The following is a 27,853-nucleotide window of genomic DNA, read 5'->3' as shown; positions in this document are numbered from 1 at the left end:
CAAACATGCACAACGGTCAGGAGTAATTCTTAACCATTCCTCTTTACAGAACTGTTTCAGTTCAGCAATATCCTTGGGCTGTCTGGTGTAAACCGCTTTCTTGAGCTCATGCCACAGCATCTCAATCGAGTTGAGGTCAGGACTCTGACTGGTCTACTCTAGAAGGCATATTTTCTTCTGTTTAAGCCATTCTATTGTTGATTTACTATGCTTTGGGTCGTGTGGGTCGTTGTCCTGTTGCACAACCCATCCTCTGCTGAGCTTTAGCTGGTGGACAGATGGCCTTAAAGTGACTCTGTAACAAAAATTACGTTTTTTCTACCATCCTATAAGTTCCTAAACCTATTCTAATCTGTTCTGGCTCACTGCAGCACTTGGTACTATCAAGGTCTCTATAATAAATCAATGTATCTTTCCCCTGTCAGACTTGTCGGCCTGTGTCTGGAAGGCTGCCAACTCTTCCGTGCTGGTCTGTTCCTCTATGCACACTTCAGTGTGTGTTTTATTTACATAAGCCAGCAGCTTCTCTGCTATCTTATCAGTGATAGAAGAGAGCTGGATAAAAATCCTCCTCTGTTAGGCTGTGAAAGTAGCTGGCTGACACATAATGAGGAATTACAAACACAGGCACAGGCAGAGCTGTCTGCAGGAAGCCTGTAATGTTCAGTGCATGAGAGAAGCAGGGGGACAGAAGGTAAACACACAAATGATCTTTTGAGATTCAAAAGGAAAGCTGTATACAGCCTGCTTGTGTATGGATGTATTTTCTATGTGTGGACATAATGTACATCAATCTACTTCCTGTTTTGGTGGCCATTTTGTTTGTTTATAAACAAACTTTTTAAAACTGTTTTTGACTACTTTTAATGCGGCGGGGAGTGGCGAAATTGTGACAGAGGGTAATAGGAGATGTCCCCTAACGCACTGGTATGTTTACTTTTGTGTGATTTTAACAATACAGATTCTCTTTAAGTTCTCCTGCAAAATGTCTTGATAAATTTTAGAATTCATTTTTTCTTTGATAGCAATCCGTCCAGGCCCCGATGCAGCAAAGCTTCACAGTTGGGATGAGGTTTTGATGTTGGTGTGCTGTGCCTCTTTTTCACCACACAGTGTTGTGTGTTTCTTCCAAACCAACTTTCGTTTCGTCTGTCCACAGAATATTTTGCCAGTACTGCTGTGGAACATCCAGGTGCTCTTTTGCAAACTTTAATCGTGCAGTAATGTTTTTTTTTTTTTGGGACAGCAATGGCTTCCTCTATGGTATGCTCCCATAAACTCATTCTTGTTTAGTGGTTTATGTATCGTAGATGAGTCTTTAGCTGACACTAGGATTCCTATTCATCTCATTGAGGATTCTGCGCTGTGCTCTTACAGTCATCTTTACAGGACGGCCACTCCTAGGGAGAGAGTAGTAGCAGTGCTGAACTTTCTCCATTTATAGACAATTTATCTTACTGGGGACTGAGGAACTGCAAGGCTTTTGAAGATACTTTTATAACCCTTTCCAGCTTTATGCATGTCAACAATTCTCAATCGTAGGTCTTCTGAGAGCTTTTTTGTGTGAGGCATCATTCACATCAGGCAATGCTTCTTGGGAAAAGCAAACCCAAAACTGGTGTGGGTTTTTTATAGGGCAGGGAAGCTGTAACCAACACCTCAAATCTCATCTCATTGATTGGACTCCCGCTGGCTAACACCTCACTCCAATTAGCTCTTGGAGATGTCATTAGTCTAGAGGTTCACATACTTTTTCCACCTGCACTGTGCATGTTTACATGGTGTGTTCAATGGAAACATCTAATTATTTGTGTTATTAGTTTTGTGCAGAAATCCATATAATTCCAAAGGGTTCACATACTTTTTCTTGCTACTGTGTATATACACTTTGAAATCATTGTAACCAGTAAAGAGTTCCCCACATCATTATTTATAATAGTTTTCATTAAATGTTTCAAAAAAGAGAATTAATCTCATGTTTTAATTTTAGTGGAGAATTTGAATATTACTTTTTTTGTGCATTTAGTGTAAATAGGCTTAAAGAGACTCTGTAACCTCAAAAACATCCCCTGGGGGGTACTCACCTCGGGTGGGGGAAGCCTCTGGATCCTAATGAGGCTTCCCACGCCGTCCTCTGTCCCACGGGGGTCTCGCTGCAGCCCTCCGAACAGCCAGCGACAGACCCGACTGTAAAATCAATATTTACCTTTGCTGGCTCCAGCGGGGGCGCTGTGGCTGCTTTCCGCTCCGAACTACATGGAAATACCCGATCTCAGTCGGATCCGCTCTACTGCGCAGGCGCCGGAAACTTGCGCCTGCGCAGTAGAGCAGACCCGACGGCGATCGGGTATTTCCGTGTAGTTCGGAGCCGACAGCCGTCAGAGCGCCTGCGCAGGAGCCGGGAAGGTAAATAATGACGTCATCTTGTACGGAGGGCTGCAGCGAGACCCCCGTGGGACAGAGGACGGCGTGGGAAGCCTCATTAGGATCCGGAGGCTTCCCCCACCCGAGGTGAGTACCCCCCAGGGGATCTTTTGATGTTACAGATCCTCTTTAAATGGAGAGCATGGTGTCCTAGTGGATAGTGCTTTGCCTTGCTGCACAGCATCCCCAGTTCAGTATCATGGCACTATCTGCATGGGGTTTGTATGTTCTCCCAGTGTCTGCGTGGGTTTCCTCCAGGCACTCCAGTTTCCTCTCAAATCCCCAAAATATACAAATAAGTGGCTTCTCCCTAAAAATTGTGACATGCCTATATATACTCTTAGGACTGGTTCACACTGTGAGTGATTGTGCTCAGTTTGCTGATCGGCACAGTGCTACAGCAGTTTCACCCGATGTTCTCACAGCCGCATTTTGATTTTGAGAAAATCGAAAACGTGCTGCCTGTACATTTTAGAGCATTTTTCTTAGAGTATGCAAAATTGCACATTCCTTTAAAAATTACTCTGAAAATCTTTTAAAATCGGAATCATTAAGCACATATAAAAATAAATGGCAGAGCTATATAAATACTAAATATAATAAATAATAATGAGTATCATAGGACTTCTAAGCTGTGTACGCATTGTCAATATCGTTGCCCAAAATATATGTCCAATAGGATCTTACTGAGGGAATGTCCATCCTGTCCTTGACCGGCTACGTTATTAGTTCCTGCCACAGCTCATAGAGAACACCTGATTGTCCTCCCCACGCACTTTTCACAGGGCAATAGAAGCTGATTGGAAGGGAATCGATAAAGCGCATCTGGGCTTAGTTTTGTATATCTATTTACACAAAAAGATATGGTTTCTCCGATACTGGTATTAACTACATTTTAATGCAAGTCCAAAATGTGGGCTTTATTTACTTTTTTCAAAAGTAGTGAACTAGCTCGGCCATCTATGGCATGAAAAGTGTGGCAACTCATGTAATCCATCATATAGGACATTCTCATTCTCTTTAGTGCATTTTAGCAAATAATAAAATGTAATCTCTCTAAAATAGAGCAAAGTGATGATAGTTTGGTTTTGCCATATAATGTGAATGAACATTGCCAAAAAGTGATAAAATCCGCTCTCACTTACAGGAAAACAGGTTACTGTATGAACCTTTCCAAAGGAAATTTTATGATGAGGTGTTTATTTTTAAAATGTTTTTAATGTCACGCTGTCATTTTTATTGGTTTCTTATTTGTACTAATTTTCTTTAAAGCCAGAGAAATCTAGCTGAAATTACAGAACTCATCCACACGGCTTTCCTAGTACATCGTGGGATTGTAAATATGGAGGAACTGAAGACCTGTGATGGTGCTATAAAGGACATGGAGTTTGGGAACAAAATGGCTATTTTAAGTGGAGATTTCTTACTAGCAAATGCCTGTACTGGTCTAGCACAGCTACAGAACACAAAGGTAAAGTCCTATTGTTAATATGTTGCTGTTACTTTGTAAAATCAGCTGGTAAGGTCAAGCAAATTACAGTTTAATAGATATGTTACTACTTTATATCTTACTTTGTATTGTTGCTTATCACAGTCCGTAGCAAGGACTCTGCTTGTAGGCTTTAGTGATGCTGCTTGATCATTTCTAAACAGAAAGGGATGGTATTCACGTGAAACTGTTACAATACAGTAACATATTTAAATACACTAAAACAACAAGAAGTTCCTTCATATTGCACTGAGCTGTTTCTGCATTTATATTCAAATATACTTTCCTTGGTGGTTTAGTGGTCCCCCGTATGCTTCCCTGATAGTCTAATGGTCTTCCATAAGTTCACTAGTGGTCCACAAATGCTTCACTGGTAGCCTAGTTGTTCCCTCATATATTTCCTTGGTGGTCTCCCCTATATACTTCCCTGGTTGTCAAGTGGTTCCCCCATACATTTTCTTGGCGGTTTAGTGGTCTCCCACATAATTCCCTAGTAGTCAAGTCTAGTGGTCCCCCATACATTTTCATATGCCTCCCCGATGGTATAGTGGCCCCCATATGCTCCTCTAGTGGCCCCCTATACAATTCCCTGGTGTCTAGTAGTCGCCCATACATTTCCTTGGCAGGCTAGTGGTCTCCCATACAATTCCCTGGAGTGTAGTAGCCCCCCATGCATTCCCTGGAGTTCTAGTGATTCCCATATGCTTCCATCATGTCTAGTGGTTCCTCATATATTCCACTGATGGCCTAGTGGTTCCTCATATATTTCCCTGGTGGTATTCATATGTGGGGCCAGGCATAGACAGGGGCTGGATAGGCCCCAGCCTCTGGGCTCAGAGCTGTAAAGACATGGGGAGGGGAGCCCGACTTCTATCCTCTGTATCTTTCCTCACTTCCTCCCCCCTTGTCACTGTTCTCTCCCCATCTGCAGAGTTACAGCACAGCGGGTGGATATAGACAGACAGGGATTACAGCTCACCTCTTCTAGGCTCCAGATGCTGGAGGTCAAGGTCACTTATTCTTTTCTGCAGCGCCACGCATGCTCTATTTCCTGGTCTGAGAATCAGGAAGTAGAATAACTGGCACCACAGAGGAGACAGAAGAGACCTGGACCTCTAGCGCCTGGAGCCCGGAGGAGGTGAGCTGTATCCCTATCGGTCTATACTAGCCCGCTGCGCTGTAATTCTGCAGATGGGGAGCACAGTGATTAGAGGGGTGGCCAAGATGAGGGACAATAAGAGGCAGGCCCTCGCAGCTCTGTGTAGATGGGGGAGGGTAGCTAATACTCTGGGTCCATCTGTCATACTGGGAAGAAGGCTGCTTATACTGGGGTCACATCTGGCTATTAAACTGGCTAGGGAGTTGCCTATTACTGGGGGATATATCTGATTCTGTTATACTGGGGAGGAGGTTGCCTAATTCTGGGGGTACATCTGGCTACTATACAGCGGAGGGGGCTGCCTAATACTGGGGCACATTTTTCTATTATACTGGGAAGGGAGGCTACCTAATACTGGGAGTACATCTGGTTTTTAGGGCTGCCTAATACTGGCGGCACATCTGGCTACCTATACTGGGGGGGGGGGGGGGCAACCTACCTAATACTGGGGACACCTATACTAAACTGGGGGAACTCCTACTTCTTGGGGCACATTTTCTACCTATACTGGGGCAAGCACATATGCTTTCTGGCAGTCCAGTGATCCCCCTTCCACCCCAATATGAAGAGAGCAGTAGCAGGAAGCATGTTGGATAAGCATGATTCACCTCCCCTAGTTCCAGTTATGAGTGCTACGCTCATGCTGTACTATGGCAATGCGGGTTACACTTACCATAGCAAAGCTTTTTTGGGGGGGGAGGGGGGGGGGGTCGTTTAAAAAAAAAAAAAAACTTGCAATCCTGGGGTCATGACACTGCAGCTCAGCTCTGTGTTTCTCATCCAAAAACACGAAGGAGAAGGGGCAGGGTAGAGGCGGTGAATGGGCACAGGGAGGCGGGGAAGGAGCGTTCCTAACACCAGAGGGGGTGTTATGCAGAAGTGCCCTTCCTGCAAAGGATGCCCTTTTCCCTATCAGTCTGCTGACAAGCTGCTTGTTGATAGATTCGGGAGGTCCCGAGAATACATAAAGGCATGTCATTTAGCTCAGATCAGTATAGACAGTGTACTTGGTCACTTAAACTCCATGTCACCCTGACAGCAGCGGAGCTTGCATTGTTTCAAATTCACCAATACCATGTTCCATGTTCCTTTTTTTTTACAGTTCCCCTCTAAAGCCATTACACCCTCCTCCCCCCCCCCCCCCCCCAAAAAAAAAACACCTGCACTTTGGGTAATTCTATTCAGTGTTTCAGCACACCACTAGCTACAAAAGGATCTGAAGGATGGGGAGGAAAAAATAGTGGAGGTGGAGTCATAAATATTTCATTTTTATAGGGTGCTAAGGTCAATACTAAGTCTTGTTTGTCTTTTATTAAACAAGATGATCATCAGTTTAAAAGTCCTCCAGAGCCTTGTTCAGACCTTTATTTTAGAGAAGGCGTTTCGTTTTAGACATTAGGAAGGTGATAACACGGGCAGGGGATGGTTCATCTTCAGGAATGAGCTAAAGTTATAGGGGAGTTTCGGGCACGGCATTAGATAGGGGTTAGCACTGGGGGGGGGGGGAGGGAGGAGGGTGCTAGACATGAAGAATATAACTATGGTGGGGTGGGGTGCAAGATCCCAAATGAAAGCAGCGTCACAAATCTGCTGTGGATTATGGCTCCGCCCTCTGTGCCAAATGTAACTGTCACCAGTATGAAGGCCATTAGGCTGTCAATATATGTCCATTAACGTAACATATTTGGAAAGCTTCAAAATGAATAGTTTTGTGTTTAATCAGTTTTCCAGAGTATTTGACATAGTTTTGGATAGCACAAGTCAGTATAACTGTTCCCCCTTATTTCTTCTTTCTCTCTGGGAAGCACAGTTCAAAGTTTCATTTCTGGTACTAATAAGCTACTCTGTCCTTTTATCGTGCTCTCTGTGATTCATTCCGCACAGTTCACCTCCTGGGACTAGCAATTAGTTGTGAATATCCGAAGCCATAATGAAAAGCAAAGCCTTTTCATAATTGTCAGTGGTAAAATTAGCAAAGTCAATTATTTTCCCTCAGGCATTTTTAGTGTAGATATTAAGAGGATAAAAAATAATTGCCTTAGGTAGCACTTTGATTTTTAAATAACACAAATAGCATGCTTATAATTCTTCTAATTGTTCTGCTCTTGTTGCACTTTAGCTTGCTAAATATTTAGTCCAAACTTAATTAAAATTGCTGTCTTTTTATGATAACTTGCGAATAATTTACGGGTAAAATAGAAGTCGTACATTTAATAGATTCAGTTTAGCAGCTGACATTCTGCACAAGCCAGATTTTATAGTCCAAAGAAAAACTAGTCAATTTGCCACAATAATGTTTCTTATTCAAGTTATGGCAATCAATGCTACATGTACAGTATACCTTTTCAACAAGTCTCTTTTATGTCATTGGTAATTGAGGTAGTTACTTTGCTTTTTATGAAAGGTGATCTCTCAAATATTCAAGGCTGTACTGACAACACTGTTCTGGATGATGCTTAGAGCTATAGCAATAAGTATATACGCACTGAGCAGGAATAACTACTAAATTGCATTGTGCTGCTTGCAATCTATACACCTGCGTGTGATCTATAAATAGAACACCCTTTTCTAGTCAGGTTTTGATTGTTTTGTTCAAAAATTTGTTGACTGGGCTTTAGTTTTTGATAAACACGTAAATGAAAAACAGAGGCGCCAATAGAATAAAAATAGTGCCAATTTAAAAACAATAAAATTGTGGGTGGCAATGGTGGACTTGCCCACCCAACAAAACAAAACAGGACCACTTTGTATGGTAAACAAATTTAATCAATTTAGTACTCCTAATGAAAAAAACATTTTGCAACGCGTTTCACGGGACACAAGCCCGCTTCCTCAGGCAAAAGCAATTACAAGCAGGAGCAACTGCAAACAGAGAAAAAGACATACAAAAAGTAAAATCAATAAAACAAAAGACAAACAAATCAGTATCAAACCCGGTCAACATGATCGCAAATAAAATAATTGCACACGGATAATTGTAGTCTCTACCCTGAAAAAAATCCTATCGAAGTCCCCATCAACAATATAGAGTTGATCAATACGTAGTACAGGGGCGGACGGCATAAACGAATATATAATCGATCTGAACAGCCATCAAGCCTACCAATGGCTCGATTAGATGGATAAAGAGAGATAATATCAAACATGTTTGATCACTAGTCGTTCGTTTTTGGGGTCAATTAATCGAAACTATGAAATTATGACTATTTTCACATACGTTTTCAACACTCGATTCGTTTACCGAACGAATCGAAGGCTAAAACGAAGGCAAAAACGAAACGTGTATTCCCAGCATTAGAGTTTGAAAGTTAATCCCCATCTGTAAATATTTTTCAACAATGGTTCCCTGACTCCTGGGATTTGTCCAGTCCAGCAATGCTGATTCTGTTCTGAGCATATTGCTTTACTGAGAGTGTAAGGTCTGGCAGATTCCCTGCCTTTGGTTCAGTCTCTATGCACCAGTCTACACTGCAGTCTTCACCCTATGTGGTGCGTAAGATATAGAGACTGAATAGGAGAAGACAGATACTGCCAGACCCAAACACAGAGGTAATAATAAAGTCCCAGGGAGAAGGCAAACTCGATGTCTGATAACTAGACAGAGGTCAAACGCATATCAATTCAACCATAATCAGCGAGCAAGCAAGAGATTATCCAAGTCCAGAGAAGGGTCAGTCCAGGCAGCAATCCAAACAGAGTAGTCAATATCCAGAAAATCAGGTCTCAGAGACAGCGTTTGGGGAGGGGGCAAGTGGGGGTCGCCCCAGGCCCCGCGTCTGAAGGAGGCCCCGCGGTCAAACATATGGCTCTCTGGCTCCCTTAAAGTGAACCTAAAGTCACCCAAAAAAAATGACATGAACTCACCTGTGGCTTCCCTCAGCCCCCTGCAGACGTTCGGTGCCCTCGCAGCCCCGCTCCGATGGCCCAGGACCCGCCGGCGAACACTTCCGGTTTGGCCGTCACCGGCCGACAGGCATGGGAACGCGAGTGATTGTTCCCGTTCCCAGCCTGTATAATAATGGCAATAATGGCAGTATTTGTATAGCGCCTTTCTCCTGTCGGACTCAAAGCGCTTGCGAGGCAGCCACTAGAGCGCACTCAGTAGGCAGTAGCAGTGTTAAGGAGACTTGCCCAAGAAACTCCTTACTGAAATAGTTGCTGGCTTACTGAACAGGCAGAGCCGAGATTTGAACCCAGGTCTCCTGTGTCAGAGGCAGAGCCCTTAACCATTACACTATCCAGCCACATGCTATGAAATTGGCAGCAGACCCCACAAATGCTATGAGATTGCCCCCTATGCTGCTATTGCGGCCTCCTGGCGGTGTTTGAAGAGCTGACTGGAAGCTGCCTGGCCTGGTGAGTGAGCATCACCAGTATGTGGGGTCTGCTTCCAATCTCATTGCATTTGTGGGGTCTGCTGCCAATCTCATAGCATTTGTGGGGGTCTGCTGCCAATCTCATAGCATTTGTGGGGTCTGCTGCCGATAAGATTGCATTTGTGGGGTCTGCTGCCAATAAGATTGCATTTGTGGGGTCTGCTGCCAATAAGTTTGCATTTGTGGGGTCTGCTGTCAATAAGATTGCATTTGTGGGGTCTGCTGCCAATCTCATAGCATTTGTGGGGTCTGCTGACAATCTCATACCATTTGTGGGGTCTGCTGTCAATTTCATAGCATTTGTGGGGTCTGCTGCCCATCTCCTTGCATTTGTGTCGTCTGCTGCCTATCTCATTGCATTTGTGGGGTCTGCTGCCAATCTCATTGCATTTGTGGGGTCTGCTGCCAATCTCATTGCATTTGTGGCGTCTGCTGCCAATCTCATTGCATTTGTGGGGTCTGCTGCCAATAAGATTGCATGTGTGGGGTCTGCTGCTAATAAGATTGCATTTGTGAGGTCTGCTGCTAATAAGATTGCATTTGTGGGGTCTGCTGCCAATCTCATAGCACTTGTGGGGTCTGCTGCCAATCTCGTAGCACTTGTGGGGTCTGCTGCTAATAAGATTGCATTTGGCTAGAGTTATTAAAAGCCTGCCATCCATGGATTCTGTCAGTTTTTTTATCTGTTTACCATCAACATTGCGTGCAGCAGCAACCACAGCCTCCCAGACACTGTTCAGAGAGGTGTACTGTTTTCCCTCCTTGTAAATCTCACATTTTATGATGGACCACAGGTTCTCAATGGGGTTCAGATCAGGTGAACAAGGAGGCCATGTCATTAGTTTTTCTTCTTTTATACCCTTTCTTGCCAGCCACGCTGTGGAGTACTTGGACGCGTGTGATGGAGCATTGTCCTGCATGAAAATCATGTTTTTCTTGAAGGATGCAGACTTCTTCCTGTACCACTGCTTGAAGAAGGAGTCTTCCAGAAACTGGCAATAGGACTGGGAGTTGAGCTTGACTCCATCCTCAACCCGAAAAGGCCCCACAAGCTCATCTTTGATGATACCAGCCCAAACCAGTACTCCACCTCCACCTTGCTGGCGTCTGAGTCGGACTGGAGCTCTCTGCCCTTTACCAATCCAGCCACGGGCCCATCTATCTGGCCCATCAAGACTCACTCTCATTTCATCAGTCCTTAAAACCTTAGAAAAATCAGTCTTGAGATATTTCTTGGCCCAGTCTTGACGTTTCAGCTTGTGTGTCTTGTTCAGTGGTGGTCGTCTTTCAGCCTTTCTTATCTTGGTTGTGTCTCTGAGTATTGCACACCTTGTGCTTTTGGGCACTCCAGTTATGTTGCAGCTCTGAAATATGGCCAAACTGGTGGCAAGTGGCATCTTGGCAGCTGCACGCTTGCCTTTTCTCAGTTCATGGGCAGTTATTTTGCGCTTTGGTTTTTCCACGCGCTTCTTGCGACCCTAATGACTATTTTGAATTAAACGCTTGATTGTTCGATGATCACGCTTCAGAAGCTTTGCAATTTTAAGAGTGCTGCATCCCTCTGCAAGATATTCCACTATTTTTGACTTTTCTGAGCCTGTCAAGTCCTTCTTTTGACCCATTTTGCCAAAGGAAAGGAAGTTGCCTAATAATTATGCACACCTGATATAGGTTGTTGTCATTAGACCACACCCCTTCTCATTACAGAGATGCACATCACCTAATATGCTTAATTGGTAGTAGGCTTTCGAGCCTATACAGGTTGGAGTAAGACAACATGCATAAAGAGGATGATGTGGTCAAAATACTCATTTGCCTAATAATTTTGCACTCCCTGTAATGTAACTTAATGACAGTATGTTTGTTTAGGCTGGAGTTCCTCTTTAAGTTGCTGTAACGTCTAGAGATGCCATTAGGGGACAGCAGCGCTCCTGCGAGCCCTCTGTCTAATAGGTCGATGAAGAGCATAATAAGCGCACACAATATGAGCATTTAACTCCCTGGAACCTGCTGAGTCTTGATTCCTACCAGTATTACTCAGTTTGCTCTGCTGAGAGCCACACTTTGTGAACTGACAGTCTACTGCCAACACAGCATACCATCTTGTTGCTCCACATTTAGTTGCAGAAATGTCAATCAGAGTTGCTCTTATAGCTGCTCTGAATATCTGAAATGTATATAACCAGCCTCTGAGCTGTTAGCAGTGAAGCTGACCTCAGTATAAGAAGAGGCGCTTCAGTGAGAGGGAGGTACAGCTAGGGATTAGGTAAGTATAATTTAAAAGGAAAAAAATCTCTCTTTAGGTATCAGTGGTTTTTTTTAGTTTTTTTGGGGGGATGGGGGGGTTTACTTTGAGATAGACTTTAATTAAATTCTATATAGTTATGTATTTATGAAATCCAGAAACCACAACACACTTAGCAATTATTGTCCTATCCTAATATTGTTGCTTTAGTCTTTAGCAGTGTTCACTAAGTTGTCTTGACATATAAATTGACGGCAGCAATTTAGGACATATAAATTGATGGCAGCAGTCTGTGTTAATTTGAAGAGGCATTATTGATAGTATTACATGCTTCATTTTCTTATTTGTTTGTTTGTCATTTCTGCTTCTGCCACTTTCCATTAGTAAGAGACAACCATCTGAAAATAGAAGCAGCAGAACATGTTCCACTTAATTAGTCATTTCAGATTGCAGGGAGAGATTCTTACACTGTGAGATTCCAGTTAATGTTCAGTACTGCAGGATAACAAGACCAGTCCCTTACAAATAGTGCAGCACAATGAAGATGTTTACTGATTAAGAGAGATGATCACAGAGTGGGAATTTGATTTTTCTTGTTATCATAGAAATGAAGTAGTCAAGTGAAACTAGGTTACCTTCCACAAGCATTTCTCACTAATAGGTGATTAAATTTGTAGTTTGTTGAGAACTCCGTGGTAAAGGATTTATTATTGGATCTTGTGACGAAGCAGTGTTGTCATCTGAAAAAGAATACTGTAAGACAGTTAAGTAATGATCGGACAGTAGAATTGGAACAATGTGGTAAATGATAGTCTTATGACTTCAATTAAAAAGATCATGACTCAAATGTTCAGCTATTACTTGTCATTTTTAACTACTTAAATTGTACCTAAAGGCGCGTAAACACGCCATAGTGTAGCGAACAACGGGTCCGTCAGACGTTCTGCCGACAGTTTCACATGTGTACATGCTGTCGGCAGACTGATAAGAACACTGTTTCTGATAGATCCGCTGTCTTCTTATCAGTCTGCCGACAGCGTGTACATACGTGCTACAGTCGGCAGAACGTCCACCCAGCGGGAGGGTCTGACGGACCCGTCATTCGCTACAGTATGGTGTGTGTATGCGCCTTAAGGGGACATGATGAGATAAACGTGTATAGTGGCTTGCAAAAGTATTCGGCCCCCTTGAAGTTTTCCACGTTTTGTTACATTACTGCCCCAATCATGAATCAACTATATTGGAATTCCACGTGGAAGACCAATACAAAGTGGTGTATACGTTAGAAGTGGAACGAAAATCATACATGATTCCAAACATTTTTTACAAATAAGTGCAAAGTGTGGTGTGCATAATTATTCAGCCCCTCTGAGTCAATACTTTGTAGAACCACCTTTTGCTTCAATTACAGCTGCCAATATTTTAGGGTATGTCTCTACCAGCTTTGCACATCTAGAGACTGAAATTCTTGCCCATTCTTCTTTGCAAAACAGCTCCAGCTCAGTCAGATTAGATGGACAGCGTTTGTGAACAGCAGTTTTCAGATCTTGACACAGATTTTCGACTGGATTTAGATTTGGACTTTGACTGGGCCATTCTAACACATGGATATGTTTTGTTTTAAACTATTCCATGGTTGCCCTGGCTTTATGTTTAGGGTCGTTGTCCTGCTGGAAGGTGAACCTCTGCCCCAGTCTCAAGTCTTTTGCAGAGTTCATGAGGTTTTCTTCAAAGATTGCCCTGTATTTGGCTCCATCTATCTTCCCATCAACTCTGACTAGCTTCCCTGTCCCTGCTGAAGAGAAGCACCCCCAGAGCATGATACTGTCACCACCATATTTGACAGTGGGGATGGTGTGTTCAGAGTTAGTTTTCCACCACACATAGCGTTTTGCATTTTGGCCAAAAAGTTCCGTTTTGGTCTCATCTGACCAGAGCACCTTCTTCCACATGTTTGCTGTGTCCCCCACATGGCTTGTGGCAAACTGCAAACAGGACTTCTTATGATTTTCTGTTAACAATGGTTTCTTCTTGCCACTCTTCCATAAAGGCCAACTTTGTGAAGTGCACGACTAATAGTTGTCCTATGGACAGATTCCCCCACCTGAGCTGTAGATCTCTGCAGTTCGTCCAGATTCACCATGGGCCTCTTGACTGCATTTCTGATCAGCGCTCTTCTTGCTCGGCCTGTGAGTTTAGGTGGACGGCCTTGTCTTGGTAGGTTTACAGTTGTGCCATACTACTTCCATTTCTGAATGATCGTTTGAACAGTGCTCCGTGGGGTGTTCAAGGCTTTGGAAATCTTTTTGAAGCCTAGGCCGGCTTTAAATTTCTCAATAACTTTATCCCTGACCTGTCTGGTGTGTTCTTTGGACTTCATGGTGTTGTTGCTCCCAATATTCTCTCACAGGTGCACTCTAGTCATTAGCACTCATCAGGCAATGTCTATGGGCAACTGACTGGACTCAGACCAAAGGGGGCTGAATAATTACGCACACCACACTTTGCAGTTATTGATTTGTAAAAAATGTTTGGAATCATGTGTGATTTTCGTTCCACTTCTCACGTGTACACCACTTTGTATTGGTCTTTCACGTGGAATTCCAATAAAATTGATTCATGTTTGTGGCAGTAATGTGACAAAATGTGGAAAACTTCAAGGGGGCCGAATACTTTTGCAAGCCACTGTATGTACAGTGCCTGTAGACAAATAACGATGCTGTGTTCCATTGTTTCATTTTCATTTTACACATTCAGGTATGCAAGTAACGGTTTCATTCCAGTCAGGGCCTACCTGATTATACCTCCTTTTCCGTTGGATTGGGAAAATGGAGCATACAGTACAATCTTGTTAAAAATCTAGGAATCAACTAAATGTTTAAGCTTCCAGGTGTACAGATCATGGTTCTCAGTGCTGCACTTGACTACATGTTTGGATTAGGTCATTGCCTTCACTGATCTAGAGCAAACAAGCAAGGGGGATGATCTTTGAAAACCCATCAGAAGTAGACTGGTGGACCAGTCTACAGAAAAGCGATGTGCATGCCCTGAAGCTTGTACCTTTTATACAGGAATTCATTTGATTTATACATGTGTATCAGAATATCCTAGGAACTCAATTATAAAGTATCTTGATGAATGTGCTGCTCATTGCTACCTGTTTTTTGCTATAGTTCTAAAACTAAAAATACAAGCAAGGTCAAGGGTTGTCTTTGACTTTTCACAAAATTAGGGGAAGAATGTATCAAAATGTGAAAAACACATTAGAGAAGTATCAGCTGATACTTCCTCCTATTTTTTGTAGTGACATTCACCAACGTTTGGGTGCGATGTTCAGGCAGTGAAGAGACTTTTTCGTAAAATACCGTAAGCTGCTGTCACACAGAGGACACAACAATACAGCAGTAAGAACAGAGAAGTGGCAATTCTGGCTGCCGTCTGTTCCTTGTTTTATGGCCTTTTTTCATAAATAGTTTCCATAATGTATGAGCAGGTGCAGAAAGAGAGCGACCAAAATTGCCTCTGACCCCTCTCACCCAGCTCACTCCATCTTCCAGCGCATGCCTTCAGGAGTAAGATTCCGGTCAATCGCTACCAAAACCTCCAGACACAGGAACAGTTTTTTTCCTCAAGCGGTAGCCATACTTAATGCTGAACCACGTTAGAGCTGCTAGGACTGAAAGTAATCGGCACAGAACTAAACATGAACAATTCTCACATTGCTTACTGCCACTATACTTATAATGTCCTTAACTTGTAATATTCACACTGTCTGTCCTTGTATTGTTTTTTGTTTGTGTTTGTTAAGCAACTGCCAAGACAAATTCCTTGTAGGTGCAAACTTACTTGGCGAAAATAAATTGATTCTGATTCTGATGAGCTCAGGGGCGTAGGAATAGACCCTGCAGCCCCTGCAGTTGCAGGGGGGCCCCTAGCAAGTCGGGGGCCCGGAGGAGGAAAGGCTGTCACCACCGGCGTACCTACCGGGGATGCGACTCTCTCAGCCGCAGGGGGGCCCGGCCGCCCGGGGCTGCTCTGGGGCCCGTTCACTGTGCGTGGGGGGAGCGCTGCTCTGGACCCCCCAGCAAGGTGCTCAACTGGCCGCAGCGTCTAATAGACGCTGCGCCAGTTCATTCCCCGCAGCCCCGCTCCACCAGCAGCCTGCATAGTCTCCGGCAGGCTGAGCAGGGCTACGGCAAGATGGCCGCCGAAGAAGCCCTACACTGGAGACTATTTGTGTCTCTAGTACAGGGCTTTGGCAGCCATCTTGCCGTAGCCCTGCACTCTGCCTGTCAGCGCGGGAGATGTGCTGCAGGCGGACTCGGGGAGCTGCGAGCCAGATGCCGGGAGAGGAGAAGACTTCTGTCAGGTAAGTGAATTGGTTTTTTTTCACAGGTGCATTTTTTTTCTAGTGTCTGCTGCCCACATTGTGATTTTCTGGTGACTGATGCCCACATTGTGATTTTCTGGTGTCTGCTGCCCACATTGCGATTTTCTGGTGTCTGCTGCCCACATTGCGATTTTCTGGTGTCTGCTGCCCACATTGCGATTTTCTAGTGTCTGCTGCCCACATTGCGATTTTCTGGTGTCTGCTGCCCACATTGCGATTTTCTGGTGTCTGCTGCCCACATTGCGATTTTCAGGTGTCTGCTGCCCACATTACGATTTTCAGGTGTCTGCTGCCCACATTGCGATATTCTGGTGTCTGCTGCCCACATTGCGATTTTCTGGTAACTGCTGCCCACATTACGATTTTCTGGTCACTGCTGCCCACATTGTGATTTTCAGGTGTCTGCTGCCCACATTGCGATTTTCAGGTGTCTGCTGCCCACATTGTGATTTTCAGGTGTCTGCTGCCCACATTAGGATTTTCAGGTGTCTGCTGCCCACATTGTGATTTTCTGGTCACTGCTGCCCACATTATGATTTTCTGGTCACTGCTGCCCACATTGTGATTTTCAGGTGTCTGCTGCCCACATTGTGATTTTCTGGTGTCTGCTGCCTACATTGTGATTTTCTGGTCACTGCTGCCCACATTGTGATTTTCAGGTGTCTGCTGCCCACATTATGATTTTCTGGTCACTGCTGCCCACATTGCGATTTTCTGGTCACTGCTGCCCACATTGTGATTTTCTGGTGACTGCTGCCCACATTGCGATATTCTGGTGTCTGCTGCCCACATTACGATTTTCTGGTCACTGCTGCCCACATTACGATTTTCTGGTGTCTGCTGCCCACATTGTGATTTTCAGGTGTCTGCTGCCCACATTATGATTTTCTGGTCACTGCTGCCCACATTGTGATTTTCAGGTGTCTGCTGCCCACATTGCGATTTTCTGGTGTCTGCTGCCCACATTATGATTTTCAAGTGTCTGCTGCCCACATTATGATTTTCTGGTCACTGCTGCCCACATTATGATTTTCTGGTCACTGCTGCCCACATTGTGATTTTCTGGTCACTGCTGCCCACATTGCGATTTTCAGGTGTCTGCTGCCCACATTACGATTTTCAGGTGTCTGCTGCCCACATTAGGATTTTCTGGTGTCTGCTGCCCACATTGCGATTTTCTGGTGTCTGCTGCCCACATTGCGATTTTCTGGTGTCTGCTGCCCACATTACGATTTTCAGGTGTCTGCTGCCCACATTGTGATTTTCAGGTGTCTGCTGCCCACATTACGATTTTCTGGTCACTGCTGCCCACATTGCGATTTTCTGGTCACTGCTGCCCACATTGCGATTTTCAGGTGTCTGCTGCCCACATTGCGATTTTCAGGTGTCTGCTGCCCTCATTACGATTTTCAGGTGTCTGCTGCCCACATTACGATTTTCAGGTGTCTGCTGCCCACATTACGATTTTCAGGTGTCTGCTGCCCACATTGCGATTTTCAGGTGTCTGCTGCCCACATTGCGATTTTCAGGCGTCTGCTGCCCACATTGCGATTTTCTGGTGTCTGCTGCCCACATTACGATTTTCTGGTGTATGCTGCCCACATTAGGATTTTCTGGTGACTGCTGCCCACATTGCGATTTTCTGGTGACTGTTGCACACATTGCGATTTTTCTGGTGACTGCTGCCCACATAAGGATTTTCTGGTGACTGCTGCCCACATTAGGATTTTCTGGTGTCTGCTGCCCACATTACGACATTCTGGTGACTGACTGCTGCCCACATTAGGATTTTCTGATGACTGCTGCCCACATTACGATATTCTGGTGACTGCTGCCCACAATAGGATTTTCTGGTGACTGATGCCCACATTGCAATTTTCTGGTGACTGCTGCCCACATGGCGATTTTCTGGTGACTGCTGCCCACATTGCGATTTTCTGGTGAACTCTGCCCACATTACGATTTTCTGGTGAACACTGCCCACATTACGATTTTCTGGTGAACACTGCCCACGTTACGATTGTCTGGTGAATGCTGTCCACGTTACGATTTTCTGGTGAACGCTGCCCACATTACGATTTTCTGGCCCACATTACGATTTTCTGGTGAACACTGCCCAAGTTACGATTGTCTGGTGAATGCTGCCCATGTTACAATTTTCTGGTGAACTCTGCCCACATTACGATTTTCTGGCCCACATTACGATTTTCTGGTGAACGCTGCCCACATTACGATTGTCTGGTGAATGCTGCCCACGTTACAATTTTCTGGTGACTGCTGCTCACATTACTATTTTCTGGTGACTGGTGCCCACATTACGATTTTCTGGTGAACTCTGCCCACATTATGATTTTCTAAAGGCCCACATTACGATTTTCTGGTGAACTCTGCCCACATTACGATTTTCTGGCCCACATTACGATTGTCTGGTAAAATGCTGCCCACTTTACAATTAATTTACAGTGAAACGCTGCCCCATTACGATTATTTGGCACCTATGGGGGGGGCCCCATCCAAATATTCGCAGGGGGGCCCAGTGATTTCTAGTTACGCCCCTGGATGAGCTTGTTGTAATATGTATAAACTATGAGACGTTTCAGATGCAGTGCTTCATCGTGCACTAAAAGAAAAAAGTGGCAAATTTTAATCAACCAATTGCAGTTTTAACCACTTCAGCCTACAGCCCATTTTACCTTAAAGAGGAACTCCAGCCTAAACAAACATACTGTCATTAAGTTACATTAGTTATGTTAATTAAAATAAATAGGTAATCTCTTACCCACACTGTTTTAAAAGAACAGGTAAATGTTTGATTTCATGATGGCAGCCATCTTTTCGGTTGAAAGGAGGTGACAGGGAGCATGAGACACAGTTCCAACTGTCCTGTGTCCTGAGCACCTCTCCCAGTTGCTAGGCAACGTGAATAACAACATAGGAAATCCCATCATGCTCTGCACAGCATCAGGGGGAAAAAGCCCGGGCTTTTTTTTCTTTGATAGGTGGAGCTTAGCTAAAAATGCATCTAAAAATGATGCTTTGGTAAGAAAAACAAAGTTCTGCTGCTGTGAAACTGTTAAAGAAACACCAAGCCTTTTCAGTTCTGCTGAGTAGATTTTTAGTCCGGAGGTTCACTTTAACATGAAAAGCCATTTTCACCTGTCAGCATACCTCCAATTCATTTGGGCATAACTTCATCACTGCTTCTCACACGTGAATGATCTACCGTATTTTTCGGACTATAAGACACACTTATTCTCCCCCAAAAGTGGGGAGAAAAAGTTACTGCGTCTTATAGTCCAAAGGTAACAATATAGCTGTCCGGGCGGGCACTGTGTCAGCAGCAGCAGAGTTATCCAGCGGTGTTCCATTGCAGCATAGCAGCAGCTGCTGCAATGATCTGTATGCCGCTGTCCATTGTCCAGCTTGTCCCTCCCAGCGGCGACAGTGGGATCAGTGTGTACAACTCCCTAGGTGGCATAGCAGCAGCCGCTGCAATCATCTGCAATGCCTGTTTGTATCTGCTGGCTTGTCCCCCAAGAGGCTCCAGCAGCAGCGTGATCCGTGTTAACTCCCCGGGAGGCATGGCAGTAGGTGCTAATAACGTCGCTTATTCATGGGCCTCTTCTGTCCCCGCATCAGCCGTGCCGCGTCAGTGTAATATAGGCACAGCGGGACATCTGCAGCCACTATACTGCCAGCGTCCGACAGAGACCTCTGTACTGCTTCCTTATTGGTGCCCTCTGATGACCTGCGTTGCACGTGCGCCGGGGTCATGTGGCGAACCAATAAGGAAGCAGTACAGAGGGTCTCTGACGGACGCTGGCAGTATAGTGGCTGAAGATGTCCCGCTGTGCCCGTATTACACTGACGTGCAGCTGATGCGGGGACAGAAGAGGCCCATGAATAAGCGACGTTATTAGCACCTACTGCCATGCCTCATGGGGCGTTAACATGGATCACGTTGCTGCTGGAGCCGCTCGGGGGACAAGCCGGCAGATACAAACAGGCATTGCAAATGATTGCAGCAGCTGCTGCTATTCCACCCAGGGAGTTGTACAGCTTATCGCACTGCTGCCGCTGGGAGGGACATGCTGGACAATGGACACCGGCATACAGATCATTGCAGCAGCTGCTGCTATTCCACCCAGGGAGTTGTACAGCTTATCGCACTGCTGCCGCTGGGAGGGACATGCTGGACAATGGACACCGGCATACAGATCATTGCAGCAGCTGCTGCTATGCTGCAATGGAACACCGCCGGATAACTCTGCTGCAGCCTCACCTCACCAGGAACCTCATCATGATGGGTGAGCTCTTTTAATTGTAATGATTAATTAGTGTAGCTAGGTTGGAGGTGGGGGGGGGGGGGTGACTGGTTTGTGAAGTGTAGTGTAGCTGGGGGTGAGGCATCAGTTAGTGTAGTTGGGGCAGAAGTGGTTAGTGTAGCTGACCAGTATAACTTAAAAACATCTTAGGAGGAGGTTAAAGGTCTATATAGAGACTCCTGGACCATGGATGCACCTAGATTTAGTATTTTTTTATTTTTTCCTGGTTTTTGCCCTCTAAACCTAGGTGCGTCTTATAGTCCGGAGCGTCTTATTTTGAGTAATTACTTTATTTTATAGGCAAAAACAAGAAAAAACGGAAACAATACACTAAATACACATATTTCTCCAATTCCATCCTCTATAGTTTTAAAATAAGAAATGCTACTATAAAAAAAACACCCATTTTATTTGCCCATCAGTCCCAGCTATCACAACATTTAAATTGTGTTCCTAATACAATGTATGACTACAATATAATATTTGGAAGTAAAAGTGTATCTTTCTGAATTATGACATACATATTAACCTCCTGAGCGTTACGATGCTCAGGAGGTTTTGCATTGTCCGTGCCCCCCCCCCCCGCGCTTATTTATTAATTTAAATATGTAATTTTGATTCTAGCTACCACTAGGTTAGCTAGTATTGTGTGCCGGCACCTCCCAAAGCCCCCCGATCCTCCCAATTGCCTGCTGAATACATTACCACGCCGGGATCCAGCGATAGGTGCAGCCTCCCCTCTCAGCTCCAGTCTTCCCTATGGGGAGGATTGTACTTGACGTCACTGACGTCATGCGCAGTCCCGATCCTCCCCATAGTGAGGACCGGACCTGAGCTGGAGGCTGCTCATTCACTGGATCCCGGCGTGGTAATGTATCCAGCGGGCAATCGGGGGGTGCCGGCACACAATACTAGCTAGCCTAGTGCTAGCTAGTATCTAAATTACATATTTAAATACATAAATTAGTTCTGGCGGGTCGCGATTGGCAGGAAAACCTCTGCAGCGGCATGTCCGACACAGTGTCGGGCATACCGCTAAGAAGGTTAAAAAAAAAAAGTTGAGTCCCTAAGAAAACTCTTAATGGACTTATTTAACTTTTTTTTTTTTTTTTTTTTTACGCTTTGGAAGGGATTAATTGTATTTTTATTTTTTTCAATAACATTGTGTGGTGTGTATAATTTTACTTTTCGACACTAGATGGCTAGAAACGCTACCCTGGGTTCCCTTCCCCAATTGTAGCTACGGAAAAGCCGACGTTTAATAGCGGGCTGGCGCGGACAAGCGCACACACCTACTGTTATAATACTGGATGTGTTTACGCGTCCAGGTAGACTTCAGAGGTGTCTATCTACACAACAATAAATGTCCAGATAGACTGAAGTGTTTAAACAGCTCAATGAATAAAAGGCATCAATTATACTACAACGGACTGATTCATATGAAAGTTCATATGAAAAAATTGCAGAAGATAATGAGATTTTTTTTCCCCACAATCATTTTTGTTTAGTCTCCATTTTGGAAACTTTCTATCTTCCTTGCATGGCATAATGTGAGGTAAATGTTTCCAACAGGGACAAAGGCAGCAATACGAAAAGCTATGAAGAAAGGAAAGATTAGAATACTTCTCAAGATTTTACTGATGAAGTTTATATTTGAGCTCTGGTTAGTACTGAGCTAATTCTTCCCAACTAGAAAACAGACAATAAAAACCTGACATAATTTAACCCACCCCTATCAAATAATTTTGCCTCCGAAGGATTTGTTGGAACTGTAATCCATGGTGAATGAAAAATTAGCATCTGAGTTGTATTTTTGTAGCCTTTTGTATTTGGGCTTTAGGTCTATAGAAATATTTTTGATTGAAGCATGCCTGTTACTAATTTATAGGGGAATTCCACTTTCATTAACCTCTTGAGGACTGCAGTGCTAAACCCCCCTAGTGACCAGGCCATTTTAAGCAAAATGTGCCACTGCAGCTTTAAGGCTAAGCTGCAGATCTGCACAACACAGCACACACGTGATTTCCCCCCCCTTTTCTCCCCACCAACAGAGCTCTCTGTTGGTGGGGTCTGATCGCCCCCAGATTGTTTTTTTTTTTGTTTACAAATATTTTTGTTTCTTTTTTTATTAAAAAAAAGCGTGTTCTTTTAAATCTATTCCCTCCCTCCCTCCCTCCTTCCCCACAGCCAGCCAATTGTGGCGATCGGCTGTCATAGGCTTCTGCCTATGAGAGCCGATCGCTCTCCAGTGTCCCAGGGGGACAGCCGTGTCACATGGCTGTCCCCAGTACAGCGCTGCTGCCGATCGCAGCGCTGTACGGGTAAATAGACGGCGATTACGCCGTCTATCAGTCTCCCGAGCGGCAATAGCCGCTCGGAGACTGAAGAGGGGGCGGAGCTCCGCCCTCCGAGAATGAGATGCGCGCGCAGCGTGCGCGCGATCTCATTCAAAACAGAGCCCCAGGACTTTACGCCAATTGGCGTTAGGCGGTCCTGGGGCTGCCGCCGCGGCCACGCCTACCGGCGTGACGCGGTCGGCAAGAGGTTAAGCGCAATTATATGAATATAAATGGATAGTGTACAAGGTTTGTTTGTTGTTAAAAAAAAAAAGTTTCATTTCAGTGAAGCACAAATTTCCAAAACTAACAGTTCAAATTGCCTTTTTGTTTTCGTCTTTTGCTAAGAAGGCGTCAGTACTGTTTAAAATATGTGCTGCCTTGCAGTTCTTTCTGCATGAGAGAAAATACTTTGTGAAGGTGGCCATATCCAGCTGATTCGATCAACTCTGTTAGAAATTGATCTCGCTAACGATTCCCAGTCAATCAATTTTCAGCAAAAATTGATCAGTTGCGCCAGATCAAAAGGTTTTGCTCGATCGTCAGGCCAGGAACACGTTGCTAGCGACGTTCAATTTCGAGGCAAGGGATGCAGCAGCGGAGCTAATCTAACCAATCCAGCTGCACTTCCTCCTGTGTCTTCTCTCCACTGCTGGGGCTTCTTCCTGTTTCTTTAATCACCGTAAGCTGTGTATCACGTGACAAACACTAAAGGCCAAATACTAGAGGTCCTCAGGTGTGTGCCACAATGCTCCTAGTGTCTGGTCTGTAGCATTTAGTCATGGGACACACAGTTCACTGGGGGTGAAGAGTAGGCAGGAGCCCTGGCAGTGGAAAGAGGAGGAGGGATTTGATCAGATAGGTCCCTCTCTGATCAGATAATGATCTGAGACGGCGGATCTATCTGTAGGCCACATTGACGAGTATATAGCCAGCTTTGATCCTCCTGTACAACTGCAATAACTGACTGATTGAGTCTGAGGCCTAACTTACTACTTGTAATGATCTGCTCAGCTGCCTGCGCAGGCAGGCAGCTTTTTGACCACTGTTCAGGTCTGCATTCTGCAGGTCTCTGGAAGAGAGACCTTTTGTCAGTTTTGCTGCTGCTGAGGAATTTGCATACGTTTGTCATGCAAATTGCCTAGCCACATCCTTTGTAGGCTTGCTGTATATATACCATGTGATTCCACAGTACGTGGCTGGTCATAAGGGTTTGTCCTGTGAAACACTCGTGGAGTGTCAGCGTTACAGTATAAACAACCAAACCGAAATTCCCAGTGTAGAGGGAATTTCTGATTTGTACGATTTGGTCAAATATGGGTCCTGTATCTTTAAGAGGTTTAAGATTCTGGACTCCGAAACTAGAGATGAGTTCATATCAGAATGTTCCAGATTCTTGGCAAATCCTGAATTTCAGGCCACCAATATTTCCACTTGGAGTGGTCAGATTGCTTACAATCTTTTCCAAGGGGATCTGTTCGTGTGGGCTGATGAGTATGCCAGACACAAGAATCTGAGACATAACCCTCACAGATTTCTGGCTCATGTGTTTTCTCGTAAGCTTAGAATTCCCCTGCCAGGCTGTTTCTATGAGTTTTTTCCTGCTGTACAAAATGCTGATCAGATTAGGTTATGCAACATTTCTCTGTCATTACCATATGTTAATGAGTTGGTGCTTGCAGGCCAATCTGCTGATTCGGCTTGTCAGCCAAAAGATTCGTTGCCCATAGCAACCACAAATAAAGAGGTTATTTCTGTCACGTCTGAAATGTGCAAAACCATTCAGTATGATAATCAGTTCAATGTTTCTCTTGCCACTTCAGCTTCTAAGCAGATGCAAGAGAACTGCCTAGATACGTTTCTTGCATTTAAACAGACATGCAAAGTGGCTAAAAAGGGAAAAACTAAAAATCGCAAGCATCTGAATAAAACACTCCCTATTGATGTTTACAATGATGTTGCTCAGTCTCCGGGTTTTTTGCCCCAATCCAAAGCTTATGTGGATCCTATTATAGGTAGGACCGCACACTATATTACAGCAGTTAAAAAATCTGTTCTTGTTCCTGATCTCCACCCATATGGAGATTATCTTGATACTGGCTTGTTTGAACCTCAATTTGCCTCATGGGAAATTAGGGCCTTGATGGAGGAATTTGATTTTGATTGGAAAGCCTTTTGCGATTTTTCCATCGCAAAAAGCGAAGATGTCTTGAATGATTGTCTCGATTCTATGTACCCTTTGATTGATTCCGATGAATGTGACGAGGGTGATGTGGATCTGGTGATTTATGTATGGCAGACGATTTTGGATGAGTTGCACACACACCAATCAATTGATTCCAATAAAGAGACATCGTTGCCGGATGATTGTTCCTGCCTTTCTGGGGTAAAGCATGTGAGTCTTGACATTGTGCGATCTGAAATGAATGGGTGTACCACTGTGGTTGATTCCTGTGCGAATCCTGAAAGATTCTCTCCTGTCTGTGTGCGGTTTGAATCTATGCGATCTAATGCCTGTTTCTCGGATGTTCCTGCAGATTGTGATCAGCATGAATGTGCCAGTTGTCTCAAGGATGTGTGGGACCCCTTGTCATTTAGAGACAGATCTTTAAGATCTTCCATCGGTGATCCTGCTATGTGGAAAATTCCTAAATTATGCAGCATCAAAAGTATAATTAATATGTCTAACAAAGTTTTTCCTGATGTTGTCGCTATTTCTACTGCAAATGAGTCTTTGTCTTACCCTGTTCACACCTGTAAGGGCCCGTTGCCTAGTGACAGTTGCTCCAGTGTTTCTGTCCTGAACGCCTTACAGTCTGCTCCGTAGATCGCGGAGGTTTGTGCTATGGAAGCGTCAGTTTCACAACCTAAAGCGATTTTTGATTCGCAAGTTTTGCGTTCTGACTCCTCTGATTTGACATTGTTAGCCGAATCTAAGAGTGAAACAGTGCTTCGGTTTTGCGAATCTGATGCTGAAGCTTTTTTGCTTTGCCCAGAGAAGCTTTCTCTGAACCTGCCCTGTACCATGAATGAAAACATGATCTCCACTCGCACTGACATTTCTGAGTCCCTTTCTTGTTCTGAGGAAAATGCTGATTCTGCACCCTGTACTCTGGATGAGTTAATATGGCCTTGCCTAGAATCTCCTGCAGTGTCCCTAGAGGCTTGTCTAGGTATTGCTACTATACTCACCTGTCTTTCTGCAGTTTTGGAGTTGCAAGCTAGTTTGACTGCTACGCAGAAGTCTGGATGCAGTGAGATTGAAGTTAGGGAGTCAGTGTGTGTTCCAGTAAATATTCCTGTACATCCGGTTCATGAAGAAAAAATTCAGTCTCAGCGGATTGCAGAACCATCCCTGGGACATTTGCTCTGTCCGCAAAATGTATCTGAAGTTTTGCCCTGTAACATGGATAGTTCAGAATCCGTGATTTCTGTGTCAGATAACTTGGGAAACGATGCTCCTGAGCTTTTTCCTGTTGATCTGGGGGTCTCCGACTTGCTCCCAAAGGGTTCAGAGTTTTTAGGAGATGCCTCCTGCCCCCCAGATCCATCTGAGGTTTTGCCCACTTCAGTGGGCATTGCTGTTGTGCTGACTACCGTTGCAGCTCTGGTGGAGCTTCACTCATGTGTAGTCAATGATGACTGTGGGTAAGTTACCAGTACAGTCACAGAAATTTCTAGGTTTGAGTCCAAGCCTTCTTTTGAAAGTCCAGTGCTTGTGACCACTACTCGTGATGATTCTCTGCCCGGTTCTGGTCTTGTCGTGACGGACTCTGAGGTTGGCAGTTGCTCGACGTGTCCTGAGGTTCCACTTGGGCTAGTGTACCCCGATGTGTTCTGTGACCCAGAAAGCCCAAGTGTGTCTCGGTTGCCAGCCTGCTCAGATGCTTCCTCGGTGGAAACCTGTTCTGATGTTGCCTGCCTGTATGCCCAGAGGTGGTCCCTGAAGGCCCTGGTCTTGATGCTTGTCCTGGTAATTCTGAATCCGGAATTGTCATTGGTTCCATAGGGGTTCTTGATAGTTCTCCGTGTGAGCCTGGTGATCGTTCTGCCCTCCTGGGATCTCTGCGGAGCTTCAAAGTGTTCTGGGAGATCCTGGGAGAAATATTTCCTGGTACCTTGGATGAGATCAGCAGTGGGTGCTTTGTGGAAAGGGACACTTCGAATGGGTATTGTGGCAGTTTTGGTATTTTTGGATGGTCCCTGGAAGGTGGTGGGCATGGCTCGGTGGGTGTTGATGGCTTTTTCTCTGGCATTCACAGTCCTGATGGGTGTTACACTAAGACTTGTGGTGCTGATGGGCATGTTTCGGTGGCTTCTCCTTCCGACGAGGTCGGTTTCGGGTGGGCTGACTCTGGAATTGGGCCTTGTCGGGCTGTCCCGACCTTCATGAGTCTTCAGTTAGTCTTTTGCAAATATCAGTTTAGAGGCTCGTCTGGAATCCGACCCTAGAGGAGGGGGGGAACTGTAATGATCCGCTCAGCTGCCTGCGCAGGCAGGCAGCTTTTTGACCACTGTTCAGGTCTGCATTCTGCAGGTCTCTGGAAGAGAAACCTTTTGTCAGTTTTGCAGCTTGCTGCTGCTGAGGAATTTGCATACGTTTGTCATGCAAATTGCCTAGCCAAATCCTTTGTAGGCTTGCTCTATATATACCATGTGATTCCACAGTACGTGGCTGGTCATAAGGGTTTGTCCTGTGAAACACTCCTGGAGTGTCAGCCATGCTGATTGAAGATTAGCTTAGAGTAATTCCTGGGACTGCACTAGGCATCCTTGCTGGAGCAGTCAGGATTGTATTATTTGTATTGCCTGTTCTGTCTGTCTGTGGGGTGCTAACCAGAGCAGCGGTTGTTACTGGTAGGCCCTTCTGTTCTGTCTGTCTGTCGTGCCTGGATCACACTAGCCTCTAGCAGTAGCGGCTGTGGATCCTTCTGGTCTGCAACTCTCTTCCTATACTTGGATCGCACTTATTCTGACGGTAAGAGCAGTGGATCCTGCTAGCCCTGTTGCCTTACTTGGATCGCACTCGCTCTGGCGGAAAGAGCAGTGGATCGTATCTCTCACTTATTCCTGTTTTCGTGTATCTGTTTTGTCTGCTACGCACGCTTG

At 44.8% G+C, this 27,853-nt stretch overlaps 1 protein-coding gene across 2 annotated transcripts in view; it reads left to right on the top strand.

The window, feature by feature from the left end:
• PDSS2 (decaprenyl diphosphate synthase subunit 2) overlaps positions 1–27,853 on the top strand; it is a 282,652-nt gene that overhangs the window by 206,587 nt on the left and 48,212 nt on the right. For both annotated transcript variants that reach the window (XM_068279435.1, XM_068279436.1), the window contains exon 4: positions 3,697–3,895. In XM_068279435.1, the coding sequence (XP_068135536.1) occupies positions 3,697–3,895 (199 nt within the window). The remainder of the gene's footprint in view (positions 1–3,696; positions 3,896–27,853) is intronic.

The sequence above is a fragment of the Hyperolius riggenbachi genome, chromosome 4 (genome assembly GCF_040937935.1).
Source record: "Hyperolius riggenbachi isolate aHypRig1 chromosome 4, aHypRig1.pri, whole genome shotgun sequence".
NCBI classification, from domain to species: domain Eukaryota; kingdom Metazoa; phylum Chordata; class Amphibia; order Anura; family Hyperoliidae; genus Hyperolius; species Hyperolius riggenbachi.
This window is presented reverse-complemented; position numbering and strand designations above follow the sequence as displayed.